This window comes from Cyprinodon tularosa, unplaced genomic scaffold (genome assembly GCF_016077235.1).
Source record: "Cyprinodon tularosa strain WSP-4 unplaced genomic scaffold, ASM1607723v1 ctg989, whole genome shotgun sequence".
NCBI classification, from domain to species: Eukaryota; Metazoa; Chordata; class Actinopteri; order Cyprinodontiformes; family Cyprinodontidae; genus Cyprinodon; species Cyprinodon tularosa.
Window position 1 is genome coordinate 37,623 of NW_024039772.1, and position 17,705 is coordinate 55,327.

Genomic DNA, 17,705 nt, shown 5'->3' on the forward strand with positions numbered 1-17,705 from the left:
AATTTTAAATATATTAATATAGATTTTAGTTTAAAACTGGCATTGTTCAGTTGTTCTGTTTAGTTTCTGTGCAATAAAAATGTATCTGTAGATCAATAGGTAGTTTCATATAAAAATATTAACGGGAGTTTTGGGACTACATTTACAGATTTTATATGAGATGTGAATATTTCTAAAGTGTTTGAACAGCACAAAAATGCTAAACAAAAAATTCTCAGGGATTCTCATGTCACTGTTGTAAAATGACGTACTTTATAGCTGGACTTTCACCCTATTCCTATTTAAACTCTCATGTTAGTTGAGGAGAGCTGAATTCATCCTGACCCACAACAGGTATGCCACTAAAATGTTTCTTTTTGTTAGTCAATATTTCATTTTATTTATTATATCTAGTGTTTTTATGTCTAACCTTATAGAATGGAAAAGCTTCATGTGGTCGAAATTTTGTTTCCTGTGGTCTTCTGTCTTTCAGAGTTGTGGTTATGTGTTTTACATAAAGCAGAACATAGCCTGTTTTCTGTTTCAAAAGTTGTATTTTGGTTTGCTTTCTTATTGTTTTCTTATTGTTTTTAGTGCGCTAGGACTTTAACTACTCTATATTCAGCCATCAGTATCAGTTCCTCCTGTCACCATGAAAACTGTTTTCGTCCTTTGTATCTGCTTTCAACTCTGCCTTGCTATAGGCTTCAGATCAGATTCTGGTAAGTTCCTTTGTTTTGTCATTAAAATCAACTGCACACAGGATTCTGCTTCCATTTTTCATATATCATGACTTTTGGGTCCTTCGGCAAAGAATGGAAATAGTACTTCTAAAGCAACCCACATCAGAATGACGGTTTTGTTTTTACATTTTAAAATAAAGGGTTCACTCAAATCAATAGAAAAGACACCTTTATTACATCAGACGTGGCTGAGTATTATTAACTGAAAGAAATCCCATTATACTCACCAAACGTTCAGTTTAACTTATTTTCAACATCTAAAATACATTTTATTATTCATTATCTTTGCCTGGATAGAGAGATGAACATTACACTAACTGAGTAGGTTTTGCTAGTGAAATAATGGTATCATTATATTAAACTCTTTTTAAAATCTGCTTTTCAAAAAGCATGAAATGTAGCATTTTTTTTAAAGTACAATAACACATTTGTTAGTGTTTATCGTATTAATCATTTTACTTAACAGGTTAAGAGTCCAATCAGCCTGTGGTCCAAACACCTGAAAAAATGACTGTGGAATTTAGATGAGGAAAGAAAGAAGTCTTTAACTAGTTGCTGTTCAGTTATATTAGTAACTACGTAAAACCTGATTATAAAGTGAATAGCTTTTGAGAGAAGTTGCAAATAACTTAAGTACTTTTTTAAATATTTTGCAATTTCTTTTGGTGTATTTGTGTTATATTTTAATCTGCATGTCGTTTTCAAATACAGGTGAGATTTCAAACCAAGAATGGATCAAAGAACAACTTGAAAACATAACGAAAAAGCTGGAAGAAGTAGAAAAGCAAAATGGTAAATCTAGCAATACAAAATGATTGCTGCAATTCAGAAAATAAATCAATGGATATAATGAAACTGAAAGGGGAGAATTTAAATCAAAGAGTAATTGTTAAAGAAATTAACAGCTGTGAGGGAAGATACAAATGATTTATTTTGATTTTTTTTTTCTAATATTTTGCAATTAGTTTTGATCTGTTTCTATAATAACTTAATTTTAATCTTCAAATTGTTTCAAACAGCGGATGTGATTTCAAACCAAGAGGGGATGAAAGTACAACTTCAAACCATGACGAAAAAGCTGGAAGAACTGGAAAAACAAAACGGTAAATATAGCAAGTTAAATTATTGCTGGAATTGAGAAATTAAGTCAATGGAAATAATTAAGTGAAAGAGGAGCAATTTAATTCAAAGAATAATTGTTAAAGAAATTGACAGCTGAGAGATTTTCAGTTGAGTTTTGATGAGGAAAGAGATCTTTACTTGTCTAGTTGTTGTTTGGTTATATTTGTAACTAAGAAACAGTCAAGAAAATTAGTTCTGAGGGAAGATGCAAATGATTAAATCTGATTTTTTTTTTATATTTCAAGTTTGTCTGTTTATAGCATAATAACTTAATCTTAATCTTCATATTGTGTCAAACAGCGGATGTGATTTCAAACCAAGAGGAGATAAAAGAACAACTTTACAAATCAATGAAAGAACTGGAAGCAATAACAGGTAAATCTAGAAAGCCAAAGTGATTGTTGGAAATTAGAAAAAAAATTCAGTGGAGACAATGAAAGTAAAAGGAGAAAATTTTAATTCAAAGAATAATTGTTGAAGGTATTAACAGCTGTGTGATTTTCAGTAGAATTTGGATGAGGAAAGAAATCTTTACTTGTCTAGTTGTTGTTTGGTTATATTTGTAGCTAAGTAACAGTCAAGAAAATTAGTTCAGAGGGAAGATACAAATTATTTAATCTGATCTTTTCTAAAATTTTGCAATTGGTTTCGGTCTGTTTCTATAATAACTTCTTGAGAAATCTTGAGATTTCAAACGAAGAGGGGATCAAAGAAGAACTAAGAAACATGACGAAAAAGCAGGAAGAACTTTAAAAGCAAATGGCTAATTCTAACAACTCAAAAGACTAAGCTGGAAAGTTGTGTAATTTAATGTTTTCTTCATTGCAAAAATAAGGTGTTTGCTCTGTACCTGCACCAGCTGTGGGGTATCATTTACTCTACAATTATACAGGTTTATATAGCCTTATTAGTCTTTCATATTAACTTCTTTTTAATTCTACACCTGAAACTACACTGTAAAAAACAAAAACTCAGTAAAATATATATATAGCAAAACACTGTCAAAAGCAAAAGTAAATGACCGTGAAACCATAAGTGGTCCTTGACTTTATTAAATACATTAAATAGCTGTTAATCAAGTGACTGGATAAAAACACTAAAAATTACTCATAAAACTTACAGTCATTTACAGTGAAAATGAATAAATATATAGAAATTTTAAAAGAAATTGCTGTAGAGAAAAACATTTCTTAAAACCTTAATTTTAACAACAAAATTTACAGGAAATACTTGTTGATTGTAACGCAAGCATGAACCTTAATTTTTACAGAAGCAAAATGGTTAAAAATATAGTTCACTGTAAAAATGCCAACTGTGCACTGTTATAAAATAGCTGAAATATCAGCAGTAAAAGACAAAAAATAAATTATTAAACTTTATTATAAAAACATTTTATATCCGTTAATGACAGGATATTAAAATAAACAAATTGCAACCTTATTTCTGAAGCTTCTTAATTTTCTATTAAATTTTTAATAGAGAAATAAAAAACAGAGTATCATTGAAGAAAGAAGTAAATTTAGAGTTGAAAATTAGTTCTTAAAACTGTAAATATAGATAACTATATACAAAAGTTTCATTTAAAATGTTTTTCTATTTGCCTTTTGTGTGTGCTATAGAAGTTTTGATGTTCATTGCAACCGTACATGCAGAATGACCAATCTACTAGAGAGCCCCAAAGATAACGATACAATATAATTTTTAATAATAATAATAATAATAATAGATTTTATTTGTAACGCACCTTACATTTCAAAGAAATCTCAAAGTGCTACAGAGACCAAAAGAAGAAGAAAAAAAACAAAGACAAAAATAATAACAATAGTAATAAAATAAAAAAAATAAATAAATAAATAAATAAATAAATAAATAAAGAACAAACTGTAGGGCTTACAGCAATACATCCTACATCGAGCGGCACCAAAAACCAACAATTACCAAAAAATAATAATAATAGTAATAATAAATAGTAATAATAAAAAATAAAGAATAAATTGTAGGGCCCACAGCAACACATCTCGCACCAAGTGGTACCAAAACCAACAATTGAAACAAACAATAAAAACCACAATTTAAAACAAAACTCACAGTTCTAAAAGGCCTGTTTAAAAAGGTGAGTCTTAAGACCTTTTTTAAAGGCCTCCACACCTTGTGGGGCTCTCAGGGACTCTGGAAGGGCATTCCAGAGCCGTGGAGCTACTGCCTGAAAAGCCCTATCCCCCATAGTGGCAAGTTTGGTCTTAGGTTGATGCAGGCAGTAAAAGGAGGTGGAGGAACGAAGCCTACATGATGAAACATAATGTAAAAACATGAACAATTTTGTAATAAGTCTTTGTTTTACCCTCTTAACATTCACCTCATTTTGGGTAATCCTCGCCTACTTTGCATACCCAAACGGAAAAGCATATAACTTAGGAACTATAAGCCCAAATTACATGTGCAATACATTTTTCGAAAGATAACACCCTCTAATTTCTGAATGTGTAAATTGGATGAAATTATAATTGGATGAATTAAAATTGGATCAGAAGAACACATACCAACCTGCATCAGTTCAAACATGACTCAAAGTTGTTATTTTTTTTATTATTCGGAAATGATATGTCTTTTTTGAACAGCAGTAATAAAGACATTCTTGAGAAAAAGCAGGTTTCATTTTATTATATTTGTTCCACATCATGTCAACCACAAATGCAGAAAAGTTTAGACCTCTAGCTATAACAGTTCCAGAGCTGTGGGGTTTTCTACATTTGGTGTCAGCTTGGAGCTGTGGCAATGGCTCCACCTGCTGGTAAAAATTTTACCCGTGGAATTTTATGCATTCAGAATTATTACCCTCACTTAAGGTCCACCTGGTCGCCGGCAATCCGGTGGGTTTTAAGAGGTTAATTACTATAATCAGATAAAAATTATAATGTATTCATGCAACAAACCTGAAAACAATAATTGCTCTTGGGGGCCCTTTAGTAGCCCATGAATGTTACCTAGCAACTAAGTTTGCTTCTGCCTTGGGCCAGCCCTGAGTCTGCAAATTACAATAAAAACAACCCTATTTCCCTCAAATTTGATTTAACAATTTTTTTCCCTGCTCTTTTATACCTCATTATCAGCCCACCTTGGATGTGTCCACCTTGAATCTAGAGTTAGTGTGATAGTTGTGGATTTACAGCTGAACAGCTGTTTTACTATTTGAAATCACATTACATGTCTTTATTTGTGAGAGTTTGAATTGCAAAGTGCAAAACAAAAAAGTATTTTCCCTCCTCTTTTCAAAGCTGTTCCGATTAACAACCTTACTGAGCGTTTTACCTAATAGGTTGGCACGCTGCTAAGCTGTGCGAAGATCGCTCGTTTGCCCATAAGAAGAGACAGCCGCTATCATTTCTTCACCATGCTAACTGACGCAGCTTCTGAGCTTGTGCCGCTGCGCAGCAAACATATTTTAATTGTCTGACGCTTTCCTCACCTGGACTGCCTAAAATGAATATCCGAGGTGAGTACATCCATCCGGTTTGAGTATTTTAGATTCCATTTTAATTTAATTGTTTCTTGGAGTCTCCTTTGTTCTTTGACTAGTTTTATCAGCTGTATTGAAAACCCAGCAGTACAGTTACCAAGCCTTTAATTTTTAGGTATTTATTCCTGTGTGTGTGTGGGGGTGTGTGTGTGTGTGTCTGAAGGTAACTAAGTGGAAGACACGTTGAGATGCAATTTCTGTCGAAAGGTGGAGGCGGTATGTGCTTCACTTCAAGCTTCATAGGAATGAGCCACATTATGTTTTTAAGTGCATTGAAACTGACTGCAAGCAAACATTTAGTAGGTATGGAGCGCTTAAGGCAAATTTTTTTATTGAAGACAAGCTGTTCCTACTAATATCAAAGTTTTTAGGGCAGTTACCTCTTTTAAATGCACAATGACTATGTGCCAACACCAGAGTAAAGATACTAAAGAGCTAAAAGCTCCTCTGAAGAGTCTTTTTGTCGAAAAACATGTGGTTACTTGTCCAGTTAAAGGATGCACAAGTACCTTTAAGAACAAGTTGTGTTTTATTTTACATCTGTCAGCTGGCTGAATCTTATTTTGTGTCTTCTTTTGAACAGTTTTTCTTTTCCTGACATTTCTCAACCCTGAGTTTAAACGACATCAAGAAATCAAATCAAACCTCCACGTCAAAGGACATGGTGAGATTTCAAGTGGTATAAAAGCCAGGCATTATTTTTTCCTTATCTTTTCAAACGACCTTCTAAAAAAATTCGTTTTGTCTTTTTGCCCTAGGGCTGTGCTGTTGTGACCAGCATTAGAAGGAAGGGAATGAGAAGCAAATGTGTCAAGAGGATGATAGATGAAAACCTGCTAAAGACGGAATTCAACCTTAAGGCGAGGAGTTTTGCCCAATAACAAGATTGAACTGATACATCTGCACTAATCTACTAGAATCACTAAAAAAGTATGAAGTCTGTTTGACTTCAGTCAAGTTGACAACTAGAGATTTACTAATAGGTAACCAATGGTTTGTTCCAAATAGTTTGGCAGAAAATGCAGCCATTAATCCAGCACAATCAGGGTATTTTTCCAAATTTTTTTCTTTTCATTTCTGCTTTAAAATTTCTAGTTTCAGTGGGGTGAAATAGGCGCTTCCTGTTGCCAGTTTTCATGGTGGCTCATCAAATCTGTGCTCCACTGATGTCTTTTCATATTTGTTTTACGCATGTGCTAAACTCTGAGTCATAAAATAAACAATGAGTCTTAGGCTAGGTAAATATAGAGTTGCGGATTTGAATCTGAGTTTGTTAAACCTGCTTTGTGAAACGGATCCCTGGTCTTAAAAAGTAAATAGGGTGCCTGTTGTTAAATTGACTAAACAAAAGCATACAGAGTCGGAGCTGAAAAAAGAAAGAACTCTTCCCCCAAAGCAATGCTTAGAGCCACCCCTTTCTTCTTATAACTTGTTCTTCCTTTGCTTCTTAAAGGAGAAGTTCGGTTTTTTACACTTTAAGCCCATTTTCTGTAGTGTCCAGGATGAAATCGAATGATCGACACCAAAAGTTTGACAATTGCTCCTGTCTCTGCTTTTTGGCTCATGCAGAATCCACCCCTGGCTGCTTCAGAATGGCTTGCATAATGTCCTTAAAACAACCTTAAACATTCTTTTTTTAAAATATGCTACTCACCGGGTCGTCAGCGCTGTTCAATGACGTTCCAAAAAAAGTTTCGTAAAGAAAAAACGTTCCTGTAGTGTTTTATTTAGCATTTTGTAAATCCCATTGAGTTCTGTAGGAATAGTCAAAATTCCGCTGCCACCGGAAACGGAAATGGGGCCTGTTTACACAGTTGTAGTCTTTTCGCTTCACTCTGTGTACTCCGACGTCGAGGTGCTAACGTCTCTGTTAAACACTTTAAAAAACTCTGAAAATGGAATACGAAAGGTGGATTCTTGATTCTCGACGTCGGAGTACACAGAGTGAAGCGAAAAGACTACAACTGTGTAAACAGGCCCCATTTCCGTTTCCGGTGGCAGCGGAATATTGACTATTCCTACAGAACTCAATGGGATTTACAAAATGCTAAATAAAACACTACAGGAACGTTTTTTCTTCACGAAACTTTTTTTGGAACGTCATTGAACAGCGCCGACGACCCGGTGAGTAGCATATTTTAAAAAAAGAACGTTTAAGGTTGTTTTAAGGACATTATCGGACATGCTCTATGGAAGCCATTCTAAAGCAGCCAGGGGTTGATTCTAAATGAGCCAAAAAGCAGAGACAGGAGCAATTGTCAAACTTTTGGTGTCGATCATTCGATTTCATCCTGGACACTACAGAAAATGGGCTTAAAGTGTAAAAAACCGAACTTATCCTTTAAAGGGGAAAGTAGACACAATCTCATGAATTAAGTTAGTTTGGTTTAATGTTTCATATACCATTTAAGCATTGAGATAAACAGTCTCTTCTGCTTAAAGTGTCCTCAAATATAGTCCACTACGAACCAGACATAAAAAACATCTATATGAAAGTGCAACTCAAAATAGGAGCCCATATTAAATTAATATCCCATAAAATAAATCATGAAACATCTTTGTTAAACCAGAAATAAATCCTCAACATGTGTGCCACATGGACTAAAACTGGGAGCTGATTCCACAGGGAAGGAGCCTGATAACTAAAACATATGCCTCCCATTATAGTTCTATACACTTCAGAAAAGTCTCAGCTCTGTGATGTTCAGTTATTCTGTTTTGATGTCGCATATCAGGCTTTATCAAAAATTTATTAACAATCACAGATTCACTCACCTACTTTTAACATTGCGTTAAACTCCTGAAATGACACTTTGGCTGAGGCAGTGTTATGTAACATCATCAAGTGGGAATGCTTAAGCATTGAAATAGTAAATGATTTCCAGCATACTCTGAAATGCTTCAATGCTTAAACCCAAAACGCCATTAAACAATTTAAGTTTATGTTCCACATAAACCTGGGTATCTGTTTAATTAGCTGCCTTCTAAAGCACCCAGATACATGACACAGGAATAGAAATGAAATAAAACTGAAATTACATTATTTAAAGCAATGAAATTCAATTTAAAAACTTGAAATACAGTTTTGCTAAATTTTCAAAACTCATAAATTTGAAGTTCCATTAAAAAATAGACTTGATACCCTGTGTCATTTTTCATTTGGAGTTAGTTTGGGGTATTTCCTACCACCTTCTGACTAGCTTTAAAGGAATAGTACACCCAAAACATGATTAGCCTTCATTTTCTACTCACCCCCATGCTGAACAACACTCTGGAGTACTTTTTTGATATATCAAATGCATCTGAAGATCTGGGAGGCTTCTTGCTGTCTGCTGACATTCAAATAATGGAGGTCTATGGTGCCCGAGGCAGAAAGGTCCATAAAAGTCCACAAAAAACATTTCAATATTCCTCCATACTGCTCGTCCAATGTATTCCAAGTTTCCTGAGTGGGTAGCATCCAGAATTTACTCGAAACGAAGTCATTTAGAATGTTTTTAGAGCATAAACAGTAGTGTATAGGATTTCCTGAAAGCGCGCACATGCGCGATCCCGACGCTACGGAAGCCGGCAGACCAAACCAGCGCATTCAGCTCGGCAAAGAACTCATGCTCTTCCTCAACACTGAAGTCCTCAGACATTTTTCTTTCGTTGTTTCTTTCTTTGCACAGGTAAACGGCACATTTCTTCTTCTACGCTTGCATTATTGGCAGAGCAGACGCTGAATGCGCACTTTCATCTGGTTTGGTCTGCCGGCTTCCGTAGTGTCGTGATCGCGCATGTGCGCGCTTTCAGGAAATCCTATACACTCCTGTTTATGCTCTAAAAACATTCTAAATGACTTCGTTTCGAGTAAATTCTGGATGCTACCCACTCAGGAAACTAGGAATACATTGGACGAGCAGTATGGAGGAATATTGACACGTTTTTTGTGGACTTTTATGGACCTTTCTGTCTCGGTCACCATAGACCTCCATTATTTGAATGTCAGCAGACAGCAAGAAGCCTCCCAGATCTCCAGATGCATTTGAGATATCAAAAAAGTACTCCAGGGTGTTGTTCAGCATGGGGGTGAGTAGAAAATGAAGGCTAATCATGTTTTGGGTGTACTATTCCTTTAAGATCTACAACCTTTAAGAAATACTTTATGAAAGCTTGTTTTAACATATTGTTTCGTCTTTGTTCATGTTTTTAATGCACAGCATTGATCAAATGTTGCTAACTGTCTATTTTCTTTTTTCTGCAAGCTGGATTCCTGCAGTCGAAGTGAAAACCCAATGGAAAGCAATCTAATTTCTCCAGCAGAACCTGTCTGTTTGATGCCATGTACATTTAGAACCTGGTCTGTCTGGGGGCTATCTTCAACTAAATCCAGACTCTGTAACTTGTTCCTGTTCAGTAAGGCGCAAGTGATTATGAGTTGACCATCTTTTTGTTCAACATTTAACAGTTATATATGCTACATTGTCAAGGTTCATATTGATTTGTGATCGTGCAGATAATACAGTAGGATCTGTACTGTCCTCTTTCCCAGTATGTGATGTAGTGAAGCAAACAATTGTCTTATTGATTTTCAATGATAATCAGTATCTTGATTACAATTCTGAATCTTTAAGTTCCCAAAGTAAAATTTACACCAAAAATGTAATTTTCACATGTATTGTAATGTATTTTTAGCGGTAAAATACCAGCAGCCTTGGTTGCCAGAAATTTACCATGAAATATAACTTTTGAAATGAAATGTTTACAATGTTGCTGTGTTTTTTATTAACTTAGCTTAAAGCTTAAGGCTAAGGCTTAAGATGGTTAAGCCCACCTTAAGTGGGGGTAATAACTCAGAATGCATAAAATTCCACCCGTAAAAATGTTACCAGCGGGTAAAGCCATTGTGCTTAGCTACAAGCTGTCACTAAAAGTTCCAAAGCCCCACAGCTCTGGAACTGTTATAGCAAGAGGTCTTACATTTTCTGCATTTGTGGTTGACATGATGTAGAACTAATTTAAGACAATAAAACATTCTTTTTCTCAAGAATGTCTTTATTACTGCTGTTCAAAGAATACCTATCATTTCTGAGAATAAAAAAAACAACTTTGAGTCATGTTTGAATTGATGCAGGTTGGTCTGTGTTCTAGTCACCCAATTTTAAATATTCATTTATATATTAGGAAACTAGAGGGTGTTAGCTTTTAAAAAGTGTATTGCACACGTAATTTGGGCTTACAGTACCTAGGTTATTTGCTTTTCCATTTGGGTATGCAAAATAGGCGAGGATTACCCAAAATGAAGTGGATGTTAAGAGGTTAAAAAAGGATTACCACATTTAACAGTTTCTTACTCTGATAATGTACTGTATACCCCACAAGAAATTATCGTAAAAAGAACTGTAAGAACTCTTGTATTACAGCCAATAAATGTAAAAAAAAAAAAAAAACTATAGAAAGGGCAATTGTTTTCACAGGACATTACATTTTAAGGGTTTATGGTATTTATCTTTCAACATTCATTTACAGTGAAAAAAATGTTTTCAACTGATAAATTTAAGGTTACTTAATCAATGGACAGCTTTGTCTTTGGTTTTGTGGTAACCACAGCTACCACTATTGTACCGCAATTTTCACTGTTTTTTTGCTTTTTTTTCCAGAGTACATCATTGGGATGTTGGTTTTAAGCATTGCAGTTATGCTAATTGCTATTGGCCTTGCTGTTTACAATTTATGGACCACATGTAAGTCATTTTTTTTTAAACAGTATATTTACCCAGTACAACAAAATCATCATCTCTATTATTTTGGCTTTCCTTTTTTTTTTTTTCATCAACTTTTTGTAGGTGTTGGTAGCTGTAGGCAGGAAGGATCATCTCAATTGATTTGTCTTACACATCTGAAGATGACTCATACTGAAAACACTTTGCTAACTGTTGTCCATAATCTTCTTATTATCTCAAATTTCAAAAATAATGATTATAGAATAATTAGAATCTTCTGTATGTTTGCTATTCTTTATTAGTCTATAGAAAGGTAAAAATGGGGTCCAAAATTTAATTATCTAATCAAAGTGTTTTTTATAGGTTGGTTTATTGTTCTTGCAATTTCTTACATTTTATTATCCATAATGTTTTTGCTAGATATACTATCAAATAAACAGGAAATGCACTTAGAAATAAAATAAGACACCAACTTTATATTTTGTAATATCTGATGCAAATAACAATTAAGAAAAAAAGGGAAAAAATAGAAAATAAGTAAATAAATTACTGGAAAAGCAAAATGGCATACCTGACAATTGAAAGACTTGTAGGCTGAAATTGTAATAACTGAAAACAGAAATAATTGATTAAATGGAAAGCAATACATCATTAGCAAGGGATTAGCTGATACAGTTTAATTAAATTAACATCATTGTCGATATCTCTCTCAAATTGGTTAATATTTTTGTTATTGAAATCGGTTGAATCCAGAAGCAACCTTTACAAAGAATTACAGACAGGTCCATTAAATTTTGTGGTTGATATTTTTTTGTTTTGTTTTGTTTTTTTTTTTCATCACATTTTCTAGTCTTTCAAAGTAGTTTCCGTTTTCCACCACAGATCGGAACTCTGAGAGAAGGAAGTCAGAAAATCTTGCAAAACTAAATGAATTGAAAGAGGACCTGGAGAACAAGAAAGAGTACCTGGAGAACAAGAAAAAAAATCTGGGCCAACAACTCAAAGAGGTTGAGATTAACATGAAGAAAAACAAAGACGAACTTCTGCAGGTGGAGGGGAAAATAACTGGAGAAGATACTTCTGATGGCAAGGATGAGTTATTAAGGAGAAAAGAACATCTGTTAAACTACCAGTGGAAACTTGATGATGAAAAGAAAGCCTGTGAAAGACAGCTACTGGACACGGAAAAGGCTCTTGAACCTATTGAAATCAAGCTATCAAAAATAAGAAAGGGAAATTAAGATATTTAAAAAAGGTTTCAAAGAGTAGTACAGCAGTATAGATTTCAGGTAAATAATTAAGACAAATGTGGGTTAATTATTATTGTTTTTTTAATCAGCTCTTAACATAGGGCATAGCTGCTATAACATCTGATGGGGAAAAAAAATAATGCTGATGGAAAAAAAACAAACAAGTATATGTAATTTAGGCCCAAACCTTGATCTAGATCTTTTAAAATTAGAAAAGAAGGACAACTGAAACATTTATCATGACTCAAAATGTTTTATGAAGTAGAAATAGCTTATTGTAAAAAACAGTATAAAGTAGCCAAAGGCTTTGCACAGTATTAAAGATATAAGCTATGGGTGGGTTGAGGGGTTTGAATCACATACTTGCATCAGTTGGTCTGATCTAAACACTTGGTGACCAATCCCCTTATTACTCCATCACTTATTTTTGAGAAACTAAAATGAAACATTATTCATTATTTGAAATCAAATGCATATTAGGCTGTTTTGTGATTTATTTGGCTGTCCATATCCAAATAGGACTTCTATTTCAGTTTATAAAGTCAACAGGCATTTTAAGCATTAAATCAAATTATCCGGCTGTTTTTTTCTTCATAGTTTTGACTATATCTCCTTTTTTGTGTTTTTTTAGTTTGATCTCAAACCAAAAAAAAAACGGTGTAAACATAGAAAAATTGTGCACTTTTTTTTTCTGTTGGTAAGTTCTATTTCTTTTATTTAACTGATATATAATTAATATAGCCCCATATTTGCATATGATTCTACTTTTAACAGTAACCTTTTGTTAGTGACCTTTTTTATAAAAGAATAAATATTAATGACCTACAGACTTCTATGATATTAGTGGGAGAGAGTCCCTAAGTTAACTTGGAAGTAAAATTATAAAATAATTATATTTCTTTGAAAAAAAATGTAAAGTGTTTAAGATATTTTCTGTGGCTGTTATTTTATTGGATAATGTATTCTTTGTATTCTGTATAGCAGAGACCCATAGGAAACAGTACTGAAATAAAAATAAAATTAAATTAAAAAACTAAGAAAAACTGTTGTGGATACAAGACATAGTTTATTACAGGAAACAGAGACTAAAGTCCAGATCAAAGTGGCTTCATTTAATTATTTACTTGTTTACCTGTATTTGTTTTGCAATTGCTGAAAATGTTGATATCTCATATGTTTATTGTGTAAAATGAATGGTATTGGCTCAGTAAATAAACATTTGTTCAACGATTGTTTTTAGGAGGCAACATTTATTTATATATTAAAATATCTAATACTTTGGTAGGCCGAAAAACAAATTGCTTATTTGTATTAACATTTCAGTAAGTGGGCTGCATAGTATATATATATATATATATATATATATATATATATATATATATATATATATATATATATATATATATATATATATATATATCTTTTTTTTCATGTTCTTAGTTTAATACTATAGCTTTAGTCTTCCCACTTACCTGAGTTGTCTTTCACTTCTGGAGGATTCCTGGATCGGCTGTTAAAATCCAGTTATTCCCACCAATTTAGTGACTTGGACTAGGTAACCAGCAGAGCTATTAATTACCAATCAAATAACTATTTGTCTCAGTTTATTCAAGCTGTTACCAAAAGAGGTTGGATCTTGCCTGAGTGATAAAGCATTTGTGTATGAATTACCAAACAAATGCAAGTTAAACAATGATGTCTTTATTCTAAAAATCCTTGATTACAGACATCTAACATCTATGCAGAAAACTACACACTATTAGAAAATAAGCACAAGGTAGACTAAATAACTAGTTTAGAAGAAAGAGATCAAAAATCCTAAGAGACTTTTAACTAACTTCTGATATTGTACAATGTAAGTCAGATGTTAATACATTCAATAGTGTCCGTTTGAAATAGCAGCAAATATGATGATAACAATAAAGCAGTTAAAACCTCACAAATACATTCAGCTTAAATGATAAATGATTAAAATGTATTAACAACAGCAGCATGTTACAACCAATCAGAAGGGGAGGGGGAGGCAGCGTGTGTGTGTGTGTGTGTGAGAGAGAGAAAGTGAGACCTTTGACGTTGTTTATTTACTTTACATCAGAAAACATACTCTCCATCATCACAATAAAAAAACAACCATTACCAAATAAAACACACACACACAGATATGTTGAATATTAAGAACCAGTGAGCCATCTTTCTCTACTTAACATAAAACATGTCTGAGATGTCATGTCACAGAGAGAGAGAAAGAAATGTGTTTCTAAGAGAGAATCAGCATATCTTATTGGGAGCCTTTACAAATGCCCGTTAGACTTGTAAAAAAAGAAATTGCTTAAAACCTTTGCACAGAGTTGTAACCGATGGGATCTCATGATGATACAACCATGGCTAAACACACACTCATCTGGGGCCCTGGAGTTCTCATCCATTCAGCATCCACAACTCTATGCATTACACTCAACTTGGACTTTATTTTGCTGTTCTTATACTTGCATATTTAAACTTTCTCATGACTGAACATTTGATTGATTCTCATCAGCATTGGCAGCTGTGCTTATCTTTTTATTCTTAAAAAAAATAATGCGTGGATATATGTTTTTATATCCACATTTTTTTATTAATAGCTTATATTTGGATAATGCTTATTATGCCTTAACAACACACACAAAAAAAATTATGTAATTTGTAAAATTGTAATTGGTTATAAAATATATCCTGACTCAGATTACTCATTGCATGCATGCATAAATATTCAGCAGGCAAGTTAATTGGTGTTTAAGCTCATTATGCAAATTAATTGTTTCTGATTGTGATATGCAATTGGCGAATGCATATCACTTGTGCCGTAAACGTTTAAAAAAAATCCACTGGACTTGGTTTCCAAGATTTGAAGATGTTTCGCTATCTCTCCAGGAAGCTTTCTGAATTCAAATGTCTGGATCCGCAGTTAGTTTGAGTCATTATATAGACAAGGCCTTGTATTGCTTGGAAATATGCAAATGGAAACCGATGAGTGGGTCGTTTGGTTCCATTGTTAGCCTGTAATATCTTAAACCTGTCTATGATTCTGAAGGTTGGTCGTTAAAGGGAGGGATTGTCGTTAAAGGGGGGATTGTCTCCTGAAATACATGAAACCTGCCTATGATTGTTAAGGGTCGGTCATTAAGGAGGTATTGTTCACCTGCTGAAGAGGGGAGGTACTTTGATCCTCTGTGAGTACCTCCCCTCTTCAGCCAGTGAACAATACCTCCTTAACCTCCTTTTGTTCCGGGATAGCAGCTAACTTCATTACAAGTATGCATATCAGGCATAGCATGCATAACAAACATAGCGCGCATACAACAATCAGAAAGTCATTGAGAAGGGTAATGATGTAGTGAAGTTTGTAATTAATAACAAAGTTCCAGCACAGTGTTTCTAAGCGAGAATTGAAAATCAAGGCCTTCTACAGGAACACAATGTCACAGGATCACCTCAATGCATTGGCCATGGTCTCTATGGAAAAGAATCTTGTCATAACATCCCAGACTTCAACCACTGAGATGAAAAGAAATTATCTTCTCTCAAAGATAGAGGGACCAAATGTATATATGAAATGTAGAGCACCATTACTTTGTATGTTTTGATATATATTGTAAATCTGTGCTAAATGAACTAAAATGAACTGAAATAGAATGTCTAGCCCCCACCCTCCCATAAACACACCCACAAACACAGAATTCCACCAGCTGCCACTGATCATGTACATTTTACTTAAGACTGTCTGTGTTCTTTTGTTCTGTTTAATTTCTGCAAAATAAAGCTATTGTGATGTAAATCAATAGGTAGATGCATAGGAAAAATGTACCTCTTGCATGATTGTGTAGTACTGTCGCTAAGCTCTAATATACCTCTACATATGTGACTGAGGTAAAAAATTATCTAATTTATAGCTGGAATTTGACCCTGTTCCTTATTGCATTTTCAGGTTACCTAAGGTGAGCGGAATTCATCCTGAGCACAACAGGTAAGCTAAGCATTTGACCTTAAACTGTGAAATGTGTTGGTATTTTGTTTTAGTTTTTTACATCTACTGTGGTTATGTCTAATCTTACAGAAAGGAAAAGCTACATGTGGTCTACCTTTTGTTTTTCTCTGGTTCTCAGCCTATCAAAGGTGTGGTAATGTGTTTAACATAAAGCAGAATATAACCTGCTTACTGGTTTAAAAGTTGTATTCCGGTTTACTTTCTTCATGTTTGCATTGTACTTAGTATAAAAGGATTTTAATTTCCTGGTTCTCTCCTTTAGTGTCAAATCCTCCTGTCGCTATGAAGGTTCTTCTCGTCTCTTGTATCTGCTTTCAGCTCCTCCTTGCTGTTTTCTTCAGTGCAGCTTCTTGTAAGTTCTGTTTTATTATTACAAGTAGACTCCAAAGAGGATTCTGCTTTCCTTTTTCCTACTTTTAGGTCCGTCAGAAAAGTATGAAAATAGCACTTACAAAGCAAAAAAACTTTTAGCAGAGTATGGATCAGGAAATAAATCTGTGCTTATCTGGTTGTTGTTTAGTTATGTTTGTAATTGAGAAAAAAAAATCAATAAAATAACTTCTGAAAGAAGTTACAAATTATTTAATCTGCTCGCTTTTCTATTTTGCCTTTTACTTTGGTTTGTTTCTGTGATAATATAATCTGCATATTGATTTAAGCAACAGGTGATGTTTCAAACCAAGAGTGGATGAAAGAACAACTACAAAACATATCACAACAGCTGGATAAATTTTGGAGAGAACTGGATATGCTAAACGGTAAACCTAAAACTCAAAATACTGAGACTGAAACTTGAATAACTGAAAACAAAAGAAAGGATAAAAAATGAAACGGAAGGATTAAATGTCAACAATAAGTTAAGTGTCATTTCGTGATTTTCTTTATTTTAAAGATAATTATTTGTTCTGTTAAGACAGAAAATGTCCTCATTGCATCAGTTTGACAGCCTTTCGCTTTATCTTTTCTCCTGAAACAGGCAACTACAGCTTTAGGAGATCGGTTTCCATAGGTGATTTAATTTGTATTGTTTTGGCAATATTTATACTGTTACATCAAAAAGGTGAGGATTATTTTCCTTTAAAAATTAATTGTTTTTGGTGGATTTTTTTGTGTTTTCTTATTGTTTTTTTAGAATATAGCAGGGCAGTACAATGTTTATCTGTTTTGTATTTCTCTTTACATGATTGCTTTCAAGCAACAACCTTTAATAAATTACGAAAGGGTAAATACACAGGAACAGAAATGAAAAGTTAAGAAAAAACAACTGGATATGAAAAAAAAATCTTAACTAGTCTATATGTATGGCACACATTTTAGGCTGTCCTCAGCTCTCAGGAAAAAAAATTTAAGTTCTCAGGAAAAGAG

The 17,705-nt window shown here is 33.6% G+C and overlaps 1 protein-coding gene and 1 long non-coding RNA gene across 2 annotated transcripts; both read left to right on the top strand.

The window, feature by feature from the left end:
* Positions 1-299: 299 nt before the first annotated feature.
* LOC119777197 (girdin-like) lies at positions 300-13,326 on the top strand. The gene is made up of 7 exons (XM_038276001.1): positions 300-333; positions 574-701; positions 1,434-1,514; positions 1,742-1,825; positions 2,145-2,219; positions 11,004-11,087; positions 11,949-13,326. Exons 2-7 carry the CDS (start codon positions 632-634, stop codon positions 12,305-12,307), a joined length of 753 nt encoding a protein of 250 aa, XP_038131929.1. The 5' UTR covers positions 300-333; positions 574-631; the 3' UTR covers positions 12,308-13,326.
* Positions 13,327-16,405: 3,079 nt separating this feature from the next.
* Positions 16,406-17,400, top strand: LOC119777190. The gene is made up of 4 exons (XR_005279893.1): positions 16,406-16,468; positions 16,603-16,692; positions 17,000-17,098; positions 17,317-17,400. It is a non-coding gene; the product is annotated as an uncharacterized LOC119777190 (long non-coding RNA).
* The last annotated feature ends 305 nt before the right edge of the window (positions 17,401-17,705 follow it).

Bases quoted from the DNA above. Each gene is read 5' to 3' on its own strand.
- LOC119777197 (XM_038276001.1), top strand. From the start codon at position 632: ATGAAAACTGTTTTCGTCCTTTGTATCTGCTTTCAACTCTGCCTTGCT. The intron at 1,515-1,741 runs GTAAATCTAGCA...TGTTTCAAACAG, and splicing joins AGAAGTAGAAAAGCAAAATG to CGGATGTGATTTCAAACCAA. The intron at 11,088-11,948 runs GTAAGTCATTTT...TTTCCACCACAG, and splicing joins TTACAATTTATGGACCACAT to ATCGGAACTCTGAGAGAAGG.